This window comes from Hippoglossus hippoglossus, chromosome 18 (genome assembly GCF_009819705.1).
Source record: "Hippoglossus hippoglossus isolate fHipHip1 chromosome 18, fHipHip1.pri, whole genome shotgun sequence".
Taxonomy (NCBI): Eukaryota; Metazoa; Chordata; class Actinopteri; order Pleuronectiformes; family Pleuronectidae; genus Hippoglossus; species Hippoglossus hippoglossus.
Window position 1 is genome coordinate 4,645,926 of NC_047168.1, and position 25,081 is coordinate 4,671,006.

At 39.1% G+C, this 25,081-nt stretch overlaps 4 protein-coding genes across 6 annotated transcripts in view; all 4 read right to left on the reverse strand.

Moving 5' to 3' along the window:
- LOC117779316 overlaps positions 1–25,081 on the reverse strand; it is a 69,614-nt gene that overhangs the window by 33,599 nt on the left and 10,934 nt on the right. The gene's annotated exons all lie outside the window — the stretch shown is intronic.
- LOC117779317 overlaps positions 1–25,081 on the reverse strand; it is a 38,113-nt gene that overhangs the window by 2,300 nt on the left and 10,732 nt on the right.
- On the reverse strand, positions 807–24,505 carry LOC117779312 (immunoglobulin kappa light chain-like). 3 transcript variants are annotated; one of them, XM_034615392.1, is made up of 5 exons: positions 24,358–24,505; positions 17,543–18,232; positions 1,226–1,328; positions 1,120–1,154; positions 807–1,030 (listed from the first exon to the last, which is right to left on the reverse strand). In XM_034615392.1, exons 1-5 carry the CDS (start codon positions 24,413–24,415, stop codon positions 1,026–1,028), a joined length of 891 nt encoding a protein of 296 aa, XP_034471283.1. In that variant the 5' UTR covers positions 24,416–24,505; the 3' UTR covers positions 807–1,025. The 3 variants fall into 3 exon arrangements, with proteins under 3 accessions (XP_034471283.1, XP_034471281.1, XP_034471282.1); XM_034615390.1 differs by lacking the exons at positions 807–1,030; positions 1,120–1,154; positions 1,226–1,328 and adding exons at positions 16,112–16,290; positions 16,388–16,431; positions 16,743–16,856; XM_034615391.1 differs by lacking the exons at positions 807–1,030; positions 1,120–1,154; positions 1,226–1,328; positions 17,543–18,232 and adding exons at positions 22,047–22,363; positions 22,460–22,503; positions 22,806–22,919; positions 23,560–24,249.
- On the reverse strand, positions 9,892–12,575 carry LOC117779313. Its single transcript, XM_034615393.1, has 5 exons — positions 12,518–12,575; positions 11,720–12,409; positions 10,946–11,059; positions 10,591–10,634; positions 9,892–10,494 (listed from the first exon to the last, which is right to left on the reverse strand). Exons 1-5 carry the CDS (start codon positions 12,573–12,575, stop codon positions 10,375–10,377), a joined length of 1,026 nt encoding a protein of 341 aa, XP_034471284.1. The 3' UTR covers positions 9,892–10,374.

The window sequence follows — 25,081 nt, forward strand, 5'->3', positions numbered from 1 at the left end:
CACAGACTTGAGGCGTGGGGGCGGGATAAGAGTCCAAGTCAGGTGGGGGTACCGGGGCTTGTTGATAAGGCCAACTGCATCCGGGAAGAAGCTGGTCTTGTGGCGTGAGGTTTTGGTCCTGATGGACCGCAGCCTCCTGCCGGAGGGAAGTACCTTGAAGAGTTTGTGACCCGGGTGGGAAGGATCGGCCACAATCTTACCTGCACGCCTCAGGGTCCTAGAGGCAAACAGGTCCTGTAGAGATGGCAGATTGCAGCCAATCACCTTTTCAGCAGAACGGATGATACGCTGCAGTCTGCCTTTGTCATTGGCAGTGGCAGCAGCGTACCAGATGGTGATGGAGGAGGTGAGGATGGACTCGATGATGCAGGTGTACAAGTGCACCATCATTGTCTTTGGCAGGTTGAACTTCTTCAGCTGCCGCAGGAAGTACATCCTCATGTGAACAGTAATGAAGTAATTATATGAAAGACATGAAGTAGATACAATTTTTGGTTGGTACACAAAATGATAAGTCACACAAACCTTACTAAAGCAATGTGAGGTTGTGTTAACACCTCTGGCCTCAAGTAAATTATAAAAAGGTGCTTGTATGTGACATGTGGTCACCATGTTTCCAACAGATAGCTGTGGTCTGTGAATGATGAAAGCTCTGCTTCATGAGAAAGCTCACGCTTCAGCAGGATGCACGTCGTCCACTGTTACCTGCACTACTTTGAATGCACAGACACAGTAGAAATGAGTCATGCACACACAAATAAAATTAAACTTGTTTTATTTAGATGATAGCAAGCTGAAGTTTTACATGTTTCACACGGAGGTAAAAAACTAATTTACAGGACTGTTCTGATGTCAGTAAAGACATAATGTGGTGATTAAATACAGAGACAAATACAGAAGGTGTCCAGCTCTACTGCCTCACACTCAAGTACACACATTCACTCCAGGTATCATCCCTCTGTCCTCTGGATCTGTTCATCTGTATCTCCCTGTGAGCAATGTAGCAGGGGTCGTCTTCATTCTGCTCATCCTGTGCATGAGAAACAGTCAGTCATGTTGTTGGCCATGACAGACAATGTGCACAAGTGTTTGAACAGTAACACAACAGCTCATCTTTACCTTTGCATTTATTTTGGAGGATGGAGCATGGGGATCTGAAAAAGAATTACTTTTTAATGTCATATAATGATCACTGGGATCATGAGGAACAGATAGTAGCATTTACCTGTAACCCTCATCATGCATATTGAGAAAGCCAGTAAAACACTCCAGCAGGGTGGTGATTGCCGAGGTCGCACTCAAGAAAACCACCAGCCAGTCCACCTCATCTGCAGAGAGCCAGAGGACAGGAGACGTCACACACTTTTAACCTAAGGAGTAATGATCACTATTCATCACGTGAGACTCACCATGAAACTCCAGCTTGGTCCCGTCTCCAAACACAATGTGTCCACATGCAGCGACAGCACAGTAGTAGGTCCCAGCATGAGAACGGTTCAGTCTCTCCATTGACAAGTTGTAGACACAGGTGTGTGTCTGTGTGTCGGGTTTCCTCTCGCACTGATCGTTCCTGTCTCCGTGGGTGTAAATGAGTCCTGGCTGAGGTTCTTCAGAGTTCTTGATCCAGTAAACACTGTGTTCTCCATCACAGGTCCCAGTGTGAACTGTACAGCTGAGAGTCACAGAGCCTCCTGGCTGGAAGCTCTCAGACTGATGCACCAGAGCCTGGATGTTAGACCCTGAAATACATAGCAAAACAATGTATTTTATTTCCATTAAAAAAACTCAATTATACACAATATAAGCACATATGTAAATATAATACACAGGCAAAAGGAGACAAGCAGTGAAACAAAAAGGAAACGACCTACTGACACCTCTGACCACTGTTGTACCTGCATGGCCTACACTGGAGCCAGTTCACATGTAGCAGTGAATCCACACGGCCAATCAGATCCTTAAAAACATAATTATCTTAAAGGATTTAGGGTTAATAATTTCTGGCATCCGTTTGATGTAGGTTATGGAAATGTTGTGCCATAATGCATCAAACGTGATACCATGAAATGGTGTGCCTTTCGGCATTCAATAAATTTGGTTATCAAAATAAAATATTAAATATTAATATTTTATTATTAATATTAAATAATAACTTTAATTGATGAAAGTTACCTCGGGGCACCACCCTTCAAAGGAAGGGAAAAGATAGCCAATTTATTGAATAAGTCTCATAAAAGTACTAACTACAAATTTGGAACTCTGATTAACAATTAAATTAATAACTATAACCAAAATTACCATATAGATAGTTAGCTAAGTTGAAGGATATGGAGTTCTTGACAGTGTAGAGGTTAGCAAAATTCACTTATGCAACATTAATAAAAAAAACATTTGTGAAAGGAAAACATTTATTATGAATATAATAAAGTTTAAAAACACAAATTACTAACAGTCTAATTGCTAAACAAAGATAGGTATGTGTGTATACATGTGTGTGTGTCTGTGTGAGTCAGCGTGCTTTCAAGATGGTGGCTGGCCAAAGAGATCACACCCTTTTCCCCCCTATGTGCTCCCAAAATGGCTGCTGGCCACTTTGAAGATAACACCCTTCCCCCACCTATTGGAATGTTTACGACCTGTAGAGATAATGAGGTGAAGGGATATGCATGTGTCTGTGCCAAATTAGACAAAGTTACTAGATTGGATGCAACGAAAGACTGTGCAGAGCATAACAGACTAACATTACTTTCTCAATAACTTGTACCCAAAATATCACAACACCACAAATCAAACTTATAAACATCACACAGAATCAAATAAACAGTCTTGCTTAGCCTAGTATAATTATTAAGCCCAGTTGTGTTACCCGTCCGTAGAAAGGGGGAAAAGGGAGTTGCTGTGCAGTTCGAAGTTCTGTGAAGTCTTCTGGCTGGTTGTGGCTCCTGCCTTAGTGATTCTGTTGAGCTGTGTAGCTCAGTTGCTGGTTGAAGTTTTCCTGCAGGACATCGCATCGCTGCTAGGACGTTGGTAGAGCTTGGAGGGCGAGGAGGTTTCCTTGGTGAGATGAGCTGGAAGCTGCACCTTTCAGGCTTTTGACTGAACATGTGATACAGAAGTGTTGTCTCACAAAAAAACAGGTCCCAACAGAAATGTGTTGGAGGCTAAAACCTGGAACGCTAACTCCTAGACCACATGGGATCATAGATGATGCTTCCAGGAAACAGCGAAACCTATATCAATGAATTAATTTCAGACTTTGCTGTCCCAGCACTTATTATAGGGACGAGTCATGAAAATAAAGAAGAATGTATCATCTGTTCAAACCATCTACCAATGTAGCCAATGATAGATGTCTATGACAAACACAAGACAACAATCGACTATACGTGTGTGTCTGTGAACATGTGTAACGGAGCGGGAGTGAGAAGCTGTGTGTGTGTGTGTGTGTGAGTGTGAGTGTGTGTGTGTGAGTGTGTGTGAGAGAGAAACTTAAGAGCATCAAGCGGGAGACCTAAGTATACAAATGTTACGGCCACAAAAACATAAATTTAAATTTGGTTCAGTCCAGTGGCCGCATAATGAATAATAATAAAGAGGACGACAGGCCAGATTCAACAAAGAATTTATTCACAAAACCAAATTTTAAACAAATTAATATGAGAGAGTGTGGAGGCCTGACAAAAAATAAACAGAAAATATGGGAAGATCTGGACCAACCATGCAATGGGCCGTCAAATCAAAATACTCCCCTTGTGTCTATAGACCAGTATCTAAATAAACTACAAAACAAAGAGAGGACTACTACTACTACTAAAAATGTAAAATGAATGTTCAAGTGTTGGATGTGTTCTGCAACATGTCTCCATGACTTCAGAGGACGTTACAGTGACTTGTCTATAACTCCAACCTTTACCCTGACCTAAACCAAAGCTTAAAACATACGAGTAATACCCTTCATTCGACTTTCATTACATGAAGTTTAATCATCGTTTTCCATATGTCATCGTCAAAGTGTCATTCCATCAAAGACCAACAGCAACTGTTCAAACATTAACCCCCCCCACACAAACACACACATTGTCTAACCATAAAAGTGTGATTACATCATGAGTTGTTTTTTATCATTAATCACACAAAAAAGCCACATTTATATTTGGAAAAAGGATAAAAAAGCATTACAGACAAGAATCATGCTCCACCTCTAAAGAAAGACTGAGAAATCCCTCATCTCAAACATAGACCGTTCTAAAAAACACAATTCTACAGTTTAACACTTGAGTACAAACATTGATCGTTTGTGTTGTCCCTCTGTCGTCTTGGTCTGCTGGCCACGTTCACATTTAACGCAGCGTAATGGAGGTCATCTGCATGTTGGTTGCCCTAGAAACAACAAAATAAACACATCAAGATGGCTCCCGATAAAAAAAACGTATTTATTGTCGAATGTAAATTCCACAGTTAAAAAGATTGTATTTACCTCTGTATTTGTTGTGGAGGGAGATGATGGTTGTGTACGAGACTCTGGTTATGAAACACATACAAAGACAAAGACTTAGTCACTCTTGTGTTCACATATGTCCTGTTAGGTGCCTTTACCTCTTAACCTGGTTTTACTTCTTAACTAGTCTTGTGTTGTACGTGTTGAATTGAGGTGTTTGCGTCTCCTAATCTATTTTTAACACTTGGTTTAACTTAAATTCATGAATCATGGATTCATTTGTCATATATTTTAAGGTGTCCTTATCTAGAAAGGTTCCGTGAAATAAAACGTATTATTATTATTTTGCTAAAAAGCCAAATTGAGTGAACACAAGCTAGAGATGAGTGGTTACCTGAACATCTCCAGCATCTTCTCTTGTTTATCTTGTACAGTAACACAGCCAGCAAAAGGCTGATGGTGAATCCCAAAGCTCCACTCAGGAAATACACCAGCCAGTTCACTTCATCTGCAACAGGAGAAGTTCTACTAATTCTGTCTTTAAAATTTTCATTTAACTTTGCAAGACAAGAGACAAGACATTGACAGAACAAAACAAAGAGGACAAGAACAGTGAATACAGGACAGTTAACAGAACGGAATGACAACGCTGTGTGTGTGTGTGTGTGTGTGTGTGTGTATTTTCTATATTAAAAGAAAAATATTATTAATAATTATAACAATACTAATAATCTTATAATAATATTAATCAGACCACTTTTAAAATAATCGTATTGTTAAAAATTCTCACCAATACAATAATAATTATTGTAATAACAATATAATCTTGGAGAAAAAATAGTTAGTTCTACTAATACTTAATGAATCATTATTTATAATAACACTAAATTATAATCATTACTATGATCATCGCTATCATCACCAATAACAATGACAATAATAATCATCAATAAAAAATATATATTTAGTCGTGGAGCACACCTCCATCATCCACTGGTGGTGAAGCCTTATTGGGTCACCGTCAGTGGGGACATTCAGACAGGACCAACTGGGTTACTGTTTCATTTTTGTTGTTATACAGTATTTTACCAAATGTTTGGTCCCATCTCTTTCTACGTAACTGTCACTATTCATTAAATGAGTCTCTGGTAGTGACTCACCGTCAAACTCCAGCTTGGTCCCGTCTCCAAACACAATGTGTCCACATGCAGCGACAGCACAGTAGTAGGTCCCAGCATGAGAACGGTTCAGTCTCTCCATTGACAAGTTATAGACACAGGTGTGTGTCTGATTGTCGGGTTTCCTCTCACACTGATCGTTCCTGTCTCCGTGGGTGTAAATGAGTCCTGGCTGAGGTTCTTCAGAGTTCTTGAACCAGTAAACACTGTGTTCTCCATCACAGGTCCCAGTGTGAACTGTACAGCTGAGAGTCACAGAGCCTCCTGGCTGGATGCTCTCAGACTGATGCACCAGAGCCTGGATGTTAGACCCTGAACCTTTCACACTGACAGTGACGCCCTCCATAAACTCAAACACATAGAAATTATCCTTTAAACAGTAGTAAGTAGCTGAGTCTGAAAGCTGCAGATCTGAGATATTTAGTTGACTCACAACATCATTAGTTTCCACAGTGAAGCGTTGATTGTCCTTGAATTCATTCAGTAACGGAAGACTTTTAGTGGATCCGTACGTCCTTGAGATAATTCGAGGTTTCTGTCCTGGTGTTTGTTTGTACCAATACATCCTATCTTCCCTCTCCTCATATGAACACTGCAAAGTCAAGTTGTCTCCAACATCAGCAGATATAAATCCACTTTCTTGATGAGACAAGATAAAATGATGCATCTGAACTGAAGAGAAAAAGGAGAAAAGCAAAATAACTGTTAATGTTATGTGACAGAAATTAAATCGTAATCAGCGTCAGGACTGAGTGAATATTTAAAAAACACACAACTCACCCATTTTCCCCAAGAAGAAACATGTCAGGTAGAGAACGAACTTGGGAGATGTCATCATGTTGAAATCGTCGTGTTGAATGACAAACAGCCCGACACTTTCTCCTCTCTTCAGAGTAAAGACTTGTGTTGATTGGCCAGCAGGGCAACACTGATCACATGATCACTGCTACCTTTGATCTGAATCTTTGTTCTTTAAAAAGAGTCACAGGATGAGAGACATCTGAAGCAGTTAGAGTACATAATACTACTACTACTACAATTGTATTCAGTTATTCATATAGCACCTTTCAAAGCACAGTTACAAGGTTACAAGTTAAAGGTGAAGAATTAAGGGAAAACAATAGAAAATATTTAAAAGAAAACATAATAGCACAAATATAAGAATACAAATGTTACAGATGAAAAAATAGAGTAAAATGATATATAGTCAAACGTAAATAAATAACAAACAATTGGAAAGATCGGAGAGAGATTAGAAAATATTTATAAAAGTTACAGGTGAAGTCAGACCCCAAGGACTAAGACAGCACATGTATAAAATGTATCTCTAAAGAGGATAAGGAGTTTGGAACAATCTTCCTATGGAGATCCATCTGACAAAGAGGGGGGGCTCTAACAGAGAAGACCTGGTCCCCTTTGGTGCTCCAGCCGGGAATGTGGAATGGTTATTAGGGCCTTTGCCGTGGACCTCAGGTTACAACAGGGACCACATGGTATCAAAAAGCCTGAAGTCAACAATAAAATCATGGAATAAATTCTAAAATTTACTCCTACTCTACAATTTAGGCAATGAAGAGAAGTGATGAAAAGATCCTGGATCAGCCCCTTTTGTCCAGATCTGCCCCTCAATTGAATGGGTTGTTTCTTGGCCCACGCCCTGTCCTTCTCCCAAGCAGCCAACCAGCCAAGACAGGGGTGAAAACATAACCTCCTTAGTGGAGGTAACAATTTTAACATATGAGTCACAGCAACTGCTCTTGAAGCTTTCAGTGACTTGTAGATGACACACATTCATAGTTTATAATGACGTGTGACTTGAAAACAAAAAGATATAAGCAAATATGAGGGCAGTGTTTTGTGTATTACATCAGAAAATGTAATTTTTAATGCTGTGGGCTGTGGGTAACTTGTTATATTGCTTCATCTGCCCCTATCAAGTAAAACATACTGGATCATGGCTACCATGTGGTTGATAGAAGAATAAATATGATTTCATGAGTAATGTTTTAACATTTTATTTGTGTATGTGTATCTGTGTAAGTTTATTTAACACTTTTAATCCCTGTTTTGTGACACTGCTTGATGAGAGCATTGGTGATTTAGTTTTTTGTCAACTTCTGTTCATTTCATTGCTGTTCACTTGAAGTAGTCTGCTGGGGTGTAGTGAAGACACTGCAGAGACTTCCTGTTTGAAAGTGCTCATACAAAGAGAGCAGACGGTCTTTTGACCACACGGAGGCTAAATACAGATCCTCACATGTCAGGTACGAAATTGTTAAACAACTTGGGCTTAAGTTCAAGAAGTATATTCTATATTTAGTGGGAGTGGAAAATATGGCAACTGACAACATCAAATCATTTCGGCTTTTTTAAAATCTTTAATTTGTTTTGCATAGAGAAGCTTTACATTCAGCATGTATGGAAGTGTAAGATGTTCAGCTCTACTGCTTTACACTGGTGTACACGCATTCACTCCCGTCACCGTCTGTTTGTCTTCTTGCTCTGCTGAACCTGTGCTCCATTAAAGCAGCATAATGTAGGTTGTCTGCATCTTGATGACTCTGCCAATAAAACATAAAAGAGTAATTTGTCATATTAGGAGGACGTGTGTCTAAAGATAACTTATGTAGACAAGTGTTGAGAACAGAATTATTTAAGTCTATCTTCACCCCAAAGTCCCTGGAAATTCGAAAAACACCCGTAGAATGTGGTGCTGGGAGGTGGGGCTAAGACACAAAGGAAAGTTATCTATATTGTCTATGGAGGACAACTCCCATAGCAGCACACACACCTTTGCAACAGAAATGTCGCGGTGTAAATATATATGAAAAGGTCAGGACGTCCCAAATGGTTTACTCTACGTAAGAAATGGTCCTACAGGTTCCAAGATGTTTGAAACACCGTTAGTTGGTGTTATGAGCCATGATCAATCCTCTGATGTAGATTTAAAAAAAATGTAAACTTGTGTCATACATGTGAAATTCAAACCAGCTTCTTAAGTAGTGCAACACTACCACTCACCTCCATATTCAGAGCTGCTGCAGCTGCTTGAGATTCTAGTTTGTGACAAAAGACAACAACAAAAGTCTTATTCAAGATGCAGTGAACTGGATGTGGGGTGACTCTATTTACTTAGTTGGAACAAAAGTAATGAAGTAAATTTAAATGTGTCCATCACTTCATTGAGATTGAGTCATGGTGCAGTACTGAGTAAACAAACACCAGCACTTTATTACCACTCTCAATCTGTGGCATGGACAATGTTTTCCCGTAGGTCATTTTCTGCAATGTACGATTAAGTAGCGCTGGGTTGTGTTTGTTAGTGTGAACGTGGATAAGCACAAATCAGCTCATGGAAAAGTTGGCATTATCGATACGAGGGAAACATCAGACAGTTTTAGTTTTTATTTCAAGAATTTGCAAATATAGCAAAACAATGTAACTTATTCCCATTAAAAAACTCAATTATACACTATAAGCACATATGTAAATATAATACACAGGAAAAAGGAAACAAGCATTGAAACAAAAAGGAAACAAAGAGGGGGATATTTTTGATATCATGACCTACTGACACCTCTGACCACTGTTGTACCTGCATGGCCTACACTGGAGCCAGTTCACATGTAGCAGTGAATCCACACGGCCAATCAGATCTTTAAAAACATAATTATCTTCAAGGATATAGGGTTAGTAATTTCTGGCATCCGTTTGATGTAGGTTATGGATATGTGGTGGAGGCTAAAACCTGGAACGCTAGCTGCTAGACCACATGGGATCATAGATGATGCTTCCAGGAAACAGCGAAACCTATATCAATGAATTAATATCATACTTTGCTGTCCCAGCACTTATTATAGGGACGAGTCATGAAAGTAAAGAAGAATGTATCATCTGTTCAAACCATCTACCAATGTAGCCAGAGCCTTGAACCTGATATGAGTAATACCCTTCATTTGGAAAAGATGCCTTTGATACTTGTGTCCACATTCTAAACCTCCTCTCGCCTCTCTTGGAGGAAACGTGACAGAACGTTGTGACTTTTCATTTTGTCTCCCAGGTCAGGGTGGCCACGCGGCCCAGATGAGCAGCGCTTGGGGTTTCGCCTATTTCCTCCACATGCTGCGTGCTGTTTCAATGTCTGTTGAATATGTCACAAATATATATATTTGCCACACTTCCTGTACCTGTTTCAAAGTAAAAAGCACTGTAGCGTTTCTGTACACTGAATCCATTCACTTGTTTAAACCAGGTTTTTATTGTTATTATTGTAGGACCGGAAGATGCACAGCTTCATATCGTAGAGTCCTGGCAGTTAGTTGAGAACAAACCTTCTTTTATTCAAGGAAATACAGAAGTCATAACCTCACGTAGCAGCTCCTCAGTAGACACACTCCCTATGTGAACACACAGCAGATCAGAGACGCAGCCGTCACCCGCTGCACACACACCCAGACTGGGACACAAACTTTCATTACATGAAGTTTAATCATCGTTTTCCATATGTCATCGTCAAAGTGTCATTCCATCAAAGACCAACAGCAACTGTCAAAACATGCCCCCCCACACACACACATTGTCTAACCATAAAAGTGTAATTACATCATGAGTTGTTTTTTATCTTTAATCACAAAAAAAGCCACATTTATAGTTGGAAAACGAATAAAAAAGCATTACAGACAAGAATCATGCTCCACCTCTAAAGAAAGACTGAGAAATCCCACATCTCAAACATAGACCGTTCTAAAAAACACAATTCTACAGTTTAACACTTGAGTACAAACATTGATCGTTTGTGTTGTCCCTCTGTCGTCTTGATCTGCTGGCCACGTTCACATTTACTGCAGCGTAATGGAGGTCATCTGCATGTTGGTTGCCCTAGAAACAACATATAAGTACATCAAGATGGCTCCTTATAAAATAAACGTATTTATTGTCAAATGTAAATTTCACACTTAAAAAGATTGTATTTACCTCTGCATTTGTTGTGGAGGGAGATGATGGTTGTGTACGAGACTCTGGTTATGAAACACATACAAAGACAAAGACTTAGTCACTCTTGTGTTCACATATGTCCTGTTAGGTGCCTTTACCTCTTAACCTGGTTTTACTTCTTAACTAGTCTTGTGTTGTACGTGTTGAATTGAGGTGTTTGCGTCTCCTAATCTATTTTTAACACTTGGTTTAACTTTAATTCATGAATCATGGATTTACTTATCATATATTTTAAGGTGTCCTTATCTAGAAAGGGTCAGTGAAATAAAACGTATTATTATTATTTTGCTAAAAAGCCAAATTGAGTGAACACAAGCTAGAGATGAGTGGTTACCTGAACATCTCCAGCATCTTCTCTTGTTTATCTTGTACAGTAACACAGCCAGCAAAAGGCTGATGGTGAATCCCAAAGCTCCACTCAGGAAATACACCAGCCAGTTCACTTCACCTGCAACAGGAGAAGTTCTACTAATTCTGTCTTTAAAATTTTCATTTAACTTTGCAAGACAAGAGACAAGACATTGACAGAACAAAACAAAGAGGACAAGAACAGTGAATACAGGACAGTTAACAGAACGGAATGACAACGCTGTGTGTGTGTGTGTGTGTGTGTGTGTGTGTGTTCTATATGAAAAGAAAAAATATTATTAATAATTATAATAAAAATACTAATCTTTTAATAATAATAATCGGACCACTATTCAAATAATCGTATTATTAAAAATAATCTCACCATTCCAATAAAAATTATAGTTATAATAATATAATCTGGGAGAAAAAATTAAGAAAAAAAGTTGTACTAATACTTAATAAATTATTATTTATAATAACAGTAAATTATAATCATTACTATGATCATCGCTATCATCACAAATAATAATTACAATAATAATCATCAATAAAAAATATATATTTAGTCGTGGTGCACACCTCCACCGTCCACTGGTGGTGAAGCCTTATTGGGTCACCGTCAGTGGGGACATTCAGACAGGACCAACTGGGTTACTGTTTCATTTTGTTGTTCAACAGTATTTTACCAAATGTTTGGTCCCGTCTCTTTCTACGTAACTGTCACTATTCATTAAATGAGTCTCTGGTAGTGACTCACCGTCAAACTCCAGCTTGGTCCCGTCTCCAAACACAATGTGTCCACATGCAGCGACAGCACAGTAGTAGGTCCCAGCATGAGAACGGTTCAGTCTCTCCATTGACAAGTTGTAGACACAGGTGTGTGTCTGTGTGTCGGGTTTCCTCTCACACTGATCGTTCCTGTCTCCGTGGGTGTAAATGAGTCCTGGCTGAGGTTCTTCAGAGTTCTTGACCCAGTAAACACTGTGTTCTCCATCACAGGTCCCAGTGTGAACTGTACAGCTGAGAGTCACAGAGCCTCCTGGCTGGATGCTCTCAGACTGATGCACCTGAGCCTGGATGTTAGACCCTGAACCTTTCACACTGACAGTGACGCCCTCCGTAAACTCAAACACATATATATTACCCTTTGAACAGTAGTAAGTAGCTGAGTCTGAAAGCTGCAGATCTGAGATATTTAGTTGATTCACAACATCATTAGTTTCCAGAGTGAAGCGTTGATTGTCCTGAAATTCATTTACTAATGAAAGACTTTTAGTGGCTCTGTTCATCATTGATATAATTCGAGGTTTCTGTCCTGGTGTTTGTTTGTACCAATACATCTTATCGTCCCTCTCTTCATAGGAACACTGCAAAGTCAAGTTGTCTCCAACATTAACTGATTTAAATACGCTGCCTTGATGAGACAAGACAACATGATGCATCTGAACTGCAGAGAAAAAGGAGAAAAGCAAAATAACTGTTAATGTTATGTGACAGAAATTAAATCGTAATCAGCATCAGGACTGAGTGAATATTTAAAAAACACACAACTCACCCATTTTCCCCAAGAAGAAACATGTCAGGTAGAGAACGAACTTGGGAGATGTCATCATGTTGAAATCGTCGTGTTGAATGACAAACAGCCCGACACTTTCTCCTCTCTTCAGAGAAAAGACTTGTGTTGATTGGCCAGCAGGGCAACACTGATCACATGATCACTGCTACCTTTGATCTGAATCTTTGTTCTTTAAAAAGAGTCACAGGGTGAGAGACATCTGAAGCAGTTAGAGTACATAATACTACTACTACTACAATTGTATTCAATTTTTCATATAGCACCTTTCAAAGCACAGTTACAAGGTTACAAGTTAAAAGTCAATCAAAATTATATTTAACCCAGAAAAACTTTTGAAGGCAATGTTGTATTTTTCAAAGTTCAAGATCAAAACTTGAACTTTCAGTTTCAATTTTTTTTTCAAATGATCAAACCTTTTGGCCTGGATTTGGCTCCATATGCTTACACAGTAAGTCTACTTCTTTTTTTTTAATTCACACATATACCTACTTTGCCCATTTGGTCTATTTTCTGCATCCTGCAAACATGGTGTGATGGTTACACTCACACACACAAACACCATTTCCTGTTGCATGTTCTATGACTTTTCCTGTTTTATTTTAAAACACTAGCCAGTTTCACTTCCACAACCCCCCCCCCCCCCCCCCCCCCCCCCCCCCGTGTCTCACATATTAGCTTTCCCTCCCTAATGTGTTTCACCTGTGTGTAGTTTAGCTGTTGTCTGTGTGTATATAAGGTCTGTGTCTTCCCCTTGTCCAGGGCCAGTTCGTCTCGTAGTGCACGCAGCGTTCAAGCGATCTCACTAAGTCTTGTCTCGTCTCATGTTTTCTCGACCACGTTTGCCTGGATTGTTTGACCTGGTTTTTGCCTGACGTTTCACATACCTTTGTCTGATGATTTTGACTCCCTGTGTACCGATCCCTGCCTGGTAATAATGACCACTTATTTTTGAAAACTGAACTCTGTCTGCAGCTGTGCTATTGGGTCCCAGTTCTAGTACGAAACCGTACACGTGAAACTCTGACACGACTTAATCAGCATATGGAAAAGTTGTTATGATCAATACGAGGGAAACATCACACAGTTTTAGTTTTTATTTCAAGAGTTTGAAAATATATCAAACAATGCAACTTATTCCCATTAAAAAACTAAATTATACACAATATATGCACATATGTAAATATAATACACAGGCAAAAGGAGGCAAGCAGTGAAACAAAAAGGAAACAAAGGAGGGGACATTTGCTATGTCCTGATTTACCTTGGACCCCAAAGCAGAGACTGAAATACAGGTGATGATAAATAAAGGTGTTTATTGCTCAAAAAAAGGTAGCAACAAAAAGCAGGCCGTGGAGGCAGAGAGCAGGCTGGCTGGTGGAACCCCAAAGGTGACAGTTGTGCTGAGCACATGGAAAAAGCTCATTGCACAGAAGACTCAACGTAGGCGAGCAGCAAGGCCTCCTGGCCACTCCCTCAATCTCCCACCAAGCTGCTCCCACCACACACGAAGATGGCAGGATGGTTTCCTCCGACGAATCCTCATCTGGAGGGGTAAGCTGATGTGAAAGGGCGCCTGGCTTGATGTTCCTGGAGCCTGGCCTGTAGGTGAGGGTGAAATTGAACCGACCCAGGAACAGAGCCCACCGAGTCTGGCGTGAGTTGAGCCTGTGAGCGGAACGGAGGTAGGACAAGTTCTTATGGTCAGACCATACCACAAATGGCTGAGTGGAGCCCTCCAGCCCTCCACTATAAAACCCAGAAAACTGACAGAGGAGACATGATATTCACACTTTTCTGCTTTAGCATAAAGTCTGTTCTCTAACAGTCTTTGTAACACTAGTTTTACATGCTGGACATTAAAATGTCATCAAGGTAAACAAACACAAATCTGTTCAGCATGTTGCGCAGAACATCATTTATCAGGGCCTGAAAAACAGCAGGTGCATTAGTTAAACCAAAAGGTCGCCATGGTAAGTCCCAGCCCTGTCCCTGTGTTGCTCATGTCAAATGTGTTTTATTGCATGTTAATTTGTGTTCTGTTTGTTTGTTTCATTTTGCTTGATGGTTTATGCATTTATTTGAGTTACATTAAAGTTCTTTTTTACTAGTTAAACACGTCTCTTGCCCCGTGATTTAAACGAACCTGTGCTGTTGCACTTACAATATTTGAGTTATTTCCTGGAGGTGAAATTCCCCAGGTGGCGTTGTGGCAACCTCTCACTATCCCCGCTTTCCCACCACGCTACATATGCTTCGATGTCTTCCCTTTTGGGAACATATTAAAGAAGACGACATGCCAGAGTCAGGATTAAACAAAGAATTTATTCACAAAACCAAAGTATAAACAAGTTTTAAATTAATATGAGAGAGTGTAGAGGCCTGACAAAAAAAAGAAATAACATGGGAAGATCTGGACCAACAATGCAAAGGGCCGTCAAATCCAGATACTTCCCCTCCTGTCTATAGAATCAGTATCTAAATAAAATAGAAAAAAACTAAAAGAGAGGACTACTACTACTACTACTACTAAAAATGTAAAATGCAATATTGAAGTGTTGGATGTGTTCTGCAACATGTCTTCCTGACTTCAGAGGACATTACAGTGACTTGTCTATAACTCCAACCTTTACCCTGACCTAAACCGAAGCTTAAAACATACGAAATTTAATGATTTACATTATCTGGACTCAAGTTTTGTTCCCCTGATGTGAGGGTGTAAACATATTTAGGTACCTGCTATATGAGTAATACCCTTCATTCGGAAAAGTTGCTCTCGATACTTAATTAATGGAGGCAACAAACTAAATTGTAAGTATTGACAGGCAAGTTTTAAATGGGGTCTCAACTCTGCAGGGGTTTGTGTCCATGTGCTAAACCTCCTCTCGCCTCTCTTGGAGGAAACGTGACAGAACGTTGTGACTTTTCATTTTGTCTCCCAGGTCAGGGCGGCCACGCGGCCCAGATGAGCAGCGCTTGGGGTTTCGCCTATTTCCTCCACATGCTGCGCGCTGTTTCAATGTCTGTTGAATATGTCACAAATATAAATATTTTCAACACTTCCTGTACCTGTTTCAAAGTAAAAAGCACTGTAGCGTTTCTGTCCACTGAATCCATTCACTTGTTTAAACCAGGTTTTTATTGTTATTATTGTAGGACCGGAAGATGCACAGCTTCATATCGTAGAGTCCTGGCAGTTAGTTGAGAACAAACCTTCTTTTATTCAAGGAAATACAGAAGTCATAACCTCACGTAGCAGCTCCTCAGTAGACACACTCCCTATGTGAACACACAGCAGATCAGAGACGCAGCCGTCACCCGCTGCACACACACCCAGACTGGGACACAAACTTTCATTACATGAAGTTTAATCATTGTTTTCCATATGTCATCGTCAAAGTGTCATTCCATCAAAGACCCCCACCCCCCCACCCCCCCACACACACACACATTGTCTAACCATAAAAGTGTAATTACATCATTAGTTGTTTTTTATCTTTAATCACAAAAAAAGCCACATTTATATTTGGAAAACGGAATAAATAAGCATTACAGACAAGAATCAGTGCTCCACCTCTAAAGAAAGACTGAGAAATCCCTCATCTCAAACATAGACCGTTCTAAAAAACACAATTCTACAGTTTAACACTTGAGTACAAACATTGATCGTTTGTGTTGTCCCTCTGTCGTCTTGATCTGCTGGACACGTTCACATTTAACGCAGCGTAATGGAGGTCATCTGCATGTTGGTTGCCCTAGAAACAACATATAAGTACATCAAGATGGCTCCTGATAAAAAAAAACGTATTTATTGTCAAATGTAAATTTCACACTTAAAAAGATTGTATTTACCTCTGCATTTGTTGTGGAGGGAGATGATGGTTGTGTACGAGACTCTGGTTATGAAACACATGCAAAGACAAAGACTTAGTCACTCTTGTGTTCACATATGTCCTGTTAGGTGCCTTTACCTCTTAACCTGGTTTTACTTCTTAACTAGTCTTGTGTTGTACGTGTTGAATTGAGATGTTTGCGTCTCCTAATCCACTTTTAACACTTGGTTTAACTTTAATTCATGATTCATGGATTTACTTATCATATATTTTAAGGTGTCCTTATGTAGAAAAGGTCAGTGAAATATAACGTATTATTATTATTTTGCTAAAAAGCCAAATTGAGTGAACACAAGCTAGAGATGAGTGGTTACCTGAACATCTCCAGCATCTTCTCTTGTTTATCTTGTACAGTAACACAGCCAGCAAAAGGCTGATGGTGAATCCCAAAGCTCCACTCAGGAAATACACCAGCCAGTTCACTTCATCTGCAACAGGAGAAGTTCTACTAATTCTGTCTCTTCTTTTTTGCGATTTTCATTTAACTTTGCAAGACAAGAGACAAGACATTGACAGAACAAAACAAAGAGGACAAGAACAGTGAATACAGGACAGTTAACAGAACGGAATGACAACGCTGTGTGTGTGTGTGTGTGTGTGTGTGTGTGTGTGTGTGTGTGTGTGTGTATTTTCTATGTTAAAAGAAAAAGTATTATTAATAACTATAATAACAATACTAATAATCCTATAATAATATTAATCAGACTACTTTTAAAATTATTGTATTATTAAAAATTATCTCACCAATACAATAATAATTATAGTAATAACAATATAATCTTGGAGAAAAAATTGTTAGTTCTACTAATACTTAAAAAAATATTATTTATAATAACATTAAATTATCATCATTACTATGATCATCGCTATCATCACCAATAACAATTACAATAATAATCATCAATAAAAAAATATATATTTAGTCGTGGTGCACACCTCCACCGTCCACTGGTGGTGAAGCCTTATTGGGTCACCGTCAGTGGGGACATTCAAACAGGACCAACTGGGTTACTGTTTCATTTTGTTGTTAAACAGTATTTTACCAAATGTTTGGTCCCGTCTCTTTCTACGTAACTGTCACTATTCATTAAATGAGTCTCTGGTAGTGACTCACCATCAAACTCCAGCTTGGTCCCGTCTCCAAACACAATGTGTCCACATGCAGAGACAGCACAGTAGTAGGTCCCAGCATGAGAACGGTTCAGTCTCTCCATTGACAAGTTGTAGACACAGCTGTGTGTCTGTGTGTCGGGTTTCCTCTCACACTGATCGTTCCTGTCTCCGTGGGTGTAAATGAGTCCTGGCTGAGGTTCTTCAGAGTTCTTGAACCAGTAAACACTGTGTTCTCCATCACAGGTCCCAGTGTGAACTGTACAGCTGAGAGTCACAGAGCCTCCTGGCTGGATGCTCTCAGAATGATGCACCAGAGCCTGGATGTTAGACCCTGAACCTTTCACACTGACAGTGATGCTCTCCATAAACTCAAACACATATATCTCTCTCTTTGAACAGTAGTAAGTAGCTGAGTCTGAAAGCTGCAGATCTGAGATATTTAGGTAACTCACAACATCATTAGTTTCCACAGTGAAGCGTTGATTGTCCTTGAATTCATTCTCTAACGAAAGACTTTTAAGGGATCTGTAGATCTTTGAGATAATTCGAGGTTTCTGTCCTGGTGTTTGTTTGTACCAATACATCCTATTGTCCCTCTCCTCATATGAACACTGCAAAGTCAAGTTGTCTCCAACATCAGCTGATATAAATCCACTGACTTGATGAGACAAGACAACATGATGCATCTGAACTGAAGAGAAAAAGGAGAAAAGCTAAATAACAGTTAATGTTATGTGACAGAAATGAAATCGTAATCAGCATCAGGACTGAGTGAATATTTAAAAAACACACAACTCACCCATTTTCCCCAAGAAGAAACATGTCAGGTAGAGAATGAACTTGGGAGATGTCATCATGTTGAAATCGTCGTGTTGAATGACAAACAGCCCGACACTTTCTCCTCTCTTCAGAGTAAAGACTTGTGTTGATTGGCCAGCAGGGCAACACTGATCACATGATCACTGCTACCTTTGATCTGAATCTTTGTTCTTTAAAAAGAGTCACAGGGTGACAGACATCTGAAGCAGTTAGAGTACATAATACTACTACTACTACAATTGTATTCAGTTATTCATACAGCACCTTTCAAAACACAGTTACAAGGTTACAAGTTAAAGGTGAAGAATTAAGGGAAAACAATGGAAAACAATTAAAATAAACATAAGAGCACAAGTATATAAATAATACAGATTAGAAAAAATTGTGAAAAATAATATATAGTCGAACATGAATAAATAACAAACAGCAGGTAAGATCGGACAGAGATTAAAATATATTAATGAAAGTTACAGGTGAAGTCAGACCCCAAGGACTAAGACAGCACATCTATAAAATGTATCTCTAAAGAGGATAAGGAGTTTGGAACAATCTTCCTATGGAGATCTGTCTGACAAAGAGGGGGGGCTCTAACAGAAAAGACCTTGTCCCCTTTGGTGCTCCAGCCGGGAATGTGGAATGGTTATTAGGGCCTTTGCTGTGGACCTCAGGTTACAACAGGGACCACATTAAAAAATTCACTACTACTCTACAATTTAGGCAATGAAGAGAAGTGATGAAAAGATCCTGGATCAGCCCCTTTTGTCCAGATCTACACCTCAATTGAATGGGTTGTTTCTTGGCCCACGCCCTGTCCTTCTCCCAAGCAGCCAACCAGCCAAGACAGGGGTGAAAACATAACCTCCTTAGTGGAGGTAACAATTTTAACATAAGAGTCACAGCAACTGCTCTTGACGCTTTCAGTGACTTGTAGATGACACACATTCATAGTTTATAATGACGTGTGACTTGAAAACTAAAAGCTGTAAGCCAATATGAGGGCAGTGTTTTGTGTATTACATCAGAAAATGTAATTTTTAATGCTGTGGGCTGTGGGTAACTTGTTATATTGCTTCATCTGCCCCTATCAAGTCAAACATACTGGATCATGGCTACCATGTGGTTTATAGAAGAATAAATATGATTTCATGAGTAATGTTTTAACATTTTATTTGTGTATGTGTATCTGTGTAAGTTTATTTCACACTTTTAATCCCTGTTTTGTGACACTGCTTGATGAGTATTGGTGATTCTCTTCTGTCAACTTCTGTTCATTTCATTGCTGTTCACTTGAAGTAGTCTGCTGGGGTGTAGTGAAGACACTGCAGAGACTTCCTGTTTGAAAGTGCTCATACAAAGAGAGCAGACGGTCTTTTGACCACACGGAGGCTAAATACAGATCCTCACATGTCAGGTACGAAATTGTTAAACAACTTGGGGTTAAGTTCAAGAAGTATATTCTATATTTAGTGGGAGTGGAAAATATGGCAACTGACAACATCAAATCAATTCGGATTTTTAAAAATCTTTAATTTGTTTTGCATAGAGAAGCTTTACATTCAGCATGTATGGAAGTGTAAGATGTTCAGCTCTACTGCTTTACACTGGTGTACACGCATTCACTCCCGTCACCGTCTGTTTGTCTTCTTGCTCTGCTGAACCTGTGCTCCATTAAAGCAGCATAATGTGGGTTGTCTGCATCTTGATGACTCTGCCAATAAAACATAAAAGAGTAATTTGTCATATTAGGAGGACGTGTGTCTAAAGATAACTTATGTAGACAAGTGTTGAGAACAGAATTATTAAAGTCTATCTTCACCCCAAAGTCCCTGGAAATTCGAAAAACAACCGTAGAATGTGGTGCTGGGAGGTGGGGCTAAGACACAAAGGAAAGTTATCTATATTGTCTATGGAGGACAACTCCCATAGCAGCACACACACCTTTGCAACAGAAATTTCGCGTTGTAAATATATATGAAAAGGTCAGGACGTCCCAAATGGTTTACTCTACATAAGAAATGGTCCTACAGGTTCCAAGATGTTTGAAACACCGTTAGTTGATGTTATGAGCCATGATCAATCCTCTAATGTAGATTTAAAAAAAATGTAAACTTGTGTCATACATGTGAAATTCAAACCAGCTTCTTAAGTATTGCAACACTACCACTTACCTCCATATTCAGAGCTGCTGCAGCTGCTTGAGATTCTAGTTTGTGACAAAAGACAACAACAAAAGTCTTATTCAAGATGCAGTGAACTGGATGTGGGGTGACTCTATTTACTGAGTTGGAACAAAAGTAATGAAGTAAATTTAAATGTGTCCATCACTTCATTGAGATTGAGTCATGGTGCAGTACTGAGTAAACAAACACCAGCACTTTATTACCACTCTCAATCTGTGGCATGGACAATGTTTTCCCGTAGGTCATTTTCTGCAATGTACGATTAAGTAGCGCTGGGTTGTGTTTGTTAGTGTGAACGTGGATAAGCACAAATCAGCTCATGGAAAAGTTGGCATTATCGATACGAGGGAAACATCAGACAGTTTTAGTTTTTATTTCAAGAATTTGCAAATATAGCAAAACAATGTAACTTATTCCCATTAAAAAACTCAATTATACACAATATAAGCACATATGTAAATATAATACACAGGAAAAAGGAAACAAAGAGGGGGATATTTTTGATATCATGACCTACTGACACCTCTGACCACTGTTGTACCTGCATGGCCTACACTGGAGCCAGTTCACATGTAGCAGTGAATCCACACGGCCAATCAGATCTTTAAAAACATAATTATCTTCAAGGATACAGGGTTAGTAATTTCTGGCATCCGTTTGATGTAGGTTATGGATATGTGGTGGAGGCTAAAACCTGGAACGCTAGCTGCTAGACCACATGGGATCATAGATGATGCTTCCAGGAAACAGCGAAACCTATATCAATGAATTAATATCATACTTTGCTGTCCCAGCACTTATTATAGGGACGAGTCATGAAAGTAAAGAAGAATGTATCATCTGTTCAAACCATCTACCAATGTAGCCAGAGCCTTGAACCTGATATGAGTAATACCCTTCATTTGGAAAAGATGCCTTTGATACTTGTGTCCACATTCTAAACCTCCTCTCGCCTCTCTTGGAGGAAACGTGACAGAACGTTGTGACTTTTCATTTTGTCTCCCAGGTCAGGGCGGCCACGCGGCCCAGATGAGCAGCGCTTGGGGTTTTGCCTATTTCCTCCACATGCTGCGTGCTGTTTCAATGTCTGTTGAATATGTCACAAATATATATATTTGCAACACTTCCTGTACCTGTTTCAAAGTAAAAAGCACTGTAGCGTTTCTGTCCACTGAATCCATTCACTTGTTTAAACCAGGTTTTTATTGTTATTATTGTAGGACCGGAAGATGCACAGCTTCATATCGTAGAGTCCTGGCAGTTAGTTGAGAACAAACCTTCTTTTATTCAAGGAAATACAGAAGTCATAACCTCACGTAGCAGCTCCTCAGTAGACACACTCCCTATGTGAACACACAGCAGATCAGAGACGCAGCCGTCACCCGCTGCACACACACACCCAGACTGGGACACAAACTTTCATTACATGAAGTTTAATCATTGTTTTCCATATGTCATCGTCAAAGTGTCATTCCATCAAAGACCCCCCCCCCCCCCCCCCCCCCCCCACACACACACACATTGTCTAACCATAAAAGTGTAATTACATCATGAGTTGTTTTTTATCTTTAATCACAAAAAAAGCCACATTTATATTTGGAAAACGAATAAATAAGCATTACAGACAAGAATCATGCTCCACCTCTAAAGAAAGACTGAGAAATCCCTCATCTCAAACATAGACCGTTCTAAAAAACACAATTCTACAGTTTAACACTTGAGTACAAACATTGATCGTTTGTGTTGTCCCTCTGTCGTCTTGATCTGCTGGCCACGTTCACATTTAACGCAGCGTAATGGAGGTCATCTGCATGTTGGTTGCCCTAGAAACAACATATAAGTAGATCAAGATGGCTCCTTATAAAATAAACGTATTTATTGTCAAATGTAAATTTCACTCTTAAAAAGATTGTATTTACCTCTGCATTTGTTGTGGAGGGAGATGATGGTTGTGTACGAGACTCTGGTTATGAAACACATACAAAGACAAAGACTTAGTCACTCTTGTGTTCACATATGTCCTGTTAGGTGCCTTTACCTCTTAACCTGGTTTTACTTCTTGACTAGTCTTGTGTTGAATTGAGGTGTTTGCGTCTCCTAATTTATTTTTAACACTTGGTTTAACTTTAATTCATGAATCATGGATTTACTTATCATATATTTTAAGGTCTCCTTATCTAGAAAGGGTCAGTGAAATATAACGTATTATTATTATTTTGCTAAAAAGCCAAATTGAGTGAACACAAGCTAGAGATGAGTGGTTACCTGAACATCTCCAGCATCTTCTCTTGTTTATCTTGTACAGTAACACAGCCAGCAAAAGGCTGATGGTGAATCCCAAAGCTCCACTCAGGAAATACACCAGCCAGTTCACTTCACCTGCAACAGGAGAAGTTCTACTAATTCTGTCTCTTCTTTTTTGCAATTTTCATGTAACTTTGCGAGACAAGAGACAAAACATTGACAGAACAAAACAAAGAGGACAAGAACAGTGAATACAGGACAGTTAACAGAACGGAATGACAACGCTGTGTGTGTGTGTGTGTGTGTGTGTGTGTGTTCTATATGAAAAGAAAAAATATTATTAATAATTATAATAAAAATACTAATCTTTTAATAATAATAATCGGACCACTATTAAAATAATCGTATTATTAAAAATAATCTCACCATTCCAATAAAAATTATAGTAATAATAATATAATCTGGGAGAAAAAATTAAGAAAAAAAGTTGTACTAATACTTAATAAATTATTATTTATAATAACAGTAAATTATAATCATTACTATGATCATCGCTATCATCACTAATAATAATTACAATAATAATCATCAATAAAAAATATATATTTAGTCGTGGTGAAGCCTTATTGGGTCACCGTCAGTGGGGACATTCAGACAGGACCAACTGGGTTACTGTTTCATTTTGTTGTTCAACAGTATTTTACCAAATGTTTGGTCCCGTCTCTTTCTACGTAACTGTCACTATTCATTAAATGAGTCTCTGGTAGTGACTCACCGTCAAACTCCAGCTTGGTCCCGTCTCCAAACACAATGTTTCCACATGCAGCGACAGCACAGTAGTAGGTCCCAGCATGAGAACGGTTCCGTCTCTCCATTGACAAGTTGTAGAAACAGGTGTTTGTCTGTGTGTCAGGTTTCCTCTTGCACTGATCGTTCCTGTCTCCGTGGGTGTAAATGAGTCCTGGCTGAGGTTCTTCAGAGTTCTTGAACCAGTAAACACTGTGTTCTCCATCACAGGTCCCAGTGTGAACTGTACAGCTGAGAGTCACAGAGCCTCCTGGCTGGATGCTCTCAGACTGATGCACCAGAGCCTGGATGTTAGACCCTGAACCTTTCACACTGACAGTGACGCCCTCCATGAACTCAAACACAAATGAACGACTCTTTGAACAGTAGTAAGTAGCTGAGTCTGAAAGCTGCAGATCTGAGATATTTAGGCGAGTCACATTATGAATAGTTTCCACAGTGAAGCGTCGATTGTCCTTGAATTCATTCAATAACGGAAAATCCTTAGAGAATTTGTACATCATTGAGATAATTCGAGGTTTCTGTCCTGGTGTTTGTTTGTACCAATACATCCTATTGTCATCCCCCTCATAGAAACACTGGAAAGTCAAGTTGTCTCCAACATCAGCTGATATAAATCCACTGTCTTGATGAGACAAGATAAAATGATGCATCTGAACTGAAGAGAAAAAGGAGAAAAGCAAAATAACTGTTAATGTTATGTGACAGAAATTAAATCGTAATCAGCCTCAGGACTGAGTGAATATTTAAAAAACACACAACTCACCCATTTTCCCCAAGAAGAAACATGTCAGGTAGAGAACGAACTTGGGAGATGTCATCATGTTGAAATCGTCGTGTTGAATGACAAACAGCCCGACACTTTCTCCTCTCTTCAGAGTAAAGACTTGTGTTGATTGGCCAGCAGGGCAACACTGATCACATGATCACTGCCACATTTGATCTGAATCTTTGTTCTTTAAAAAGAGTCACAGGGGGACAGACATGTGAAGCAGTTAGAGTACATAATACTACTACTACTACAATTGTATTCAATTATTCATATAGCACCTTTCAAAGCACAGTTACAAGGTTACAAGTTAAAAGTCAATCAAAATTATATTTAACCCAGAAAAACTTTTGAGTACATTGTTGTATATTTCAAAGTTCAAGATCAAAACTTGAACTTTCACTTTCACTTTTTTCTTTTCAAATGATCAAACCTTTTGGCCTGGATTTGGCTCCATATGCTTACACAGTAAGTCTACTTCTGTTTTTTAATTCACACATATACCTGCTTTGTCCATTTGCTCTTTTTTCTGAATCCTGCAAACATGGAGCCCTGACACGACTTAATCAGCTCATGGAAAAGTTGATATGATCGATTCGAGGGAAACATCGCACAGTTTTCGTTTTTATTTCAAGAGTTTGCAAATATAGCAAAACAATGAAACTTATTCCCATTAAAAAACTCAATTATACACAATATAAGCACATTTGTAAATATAATA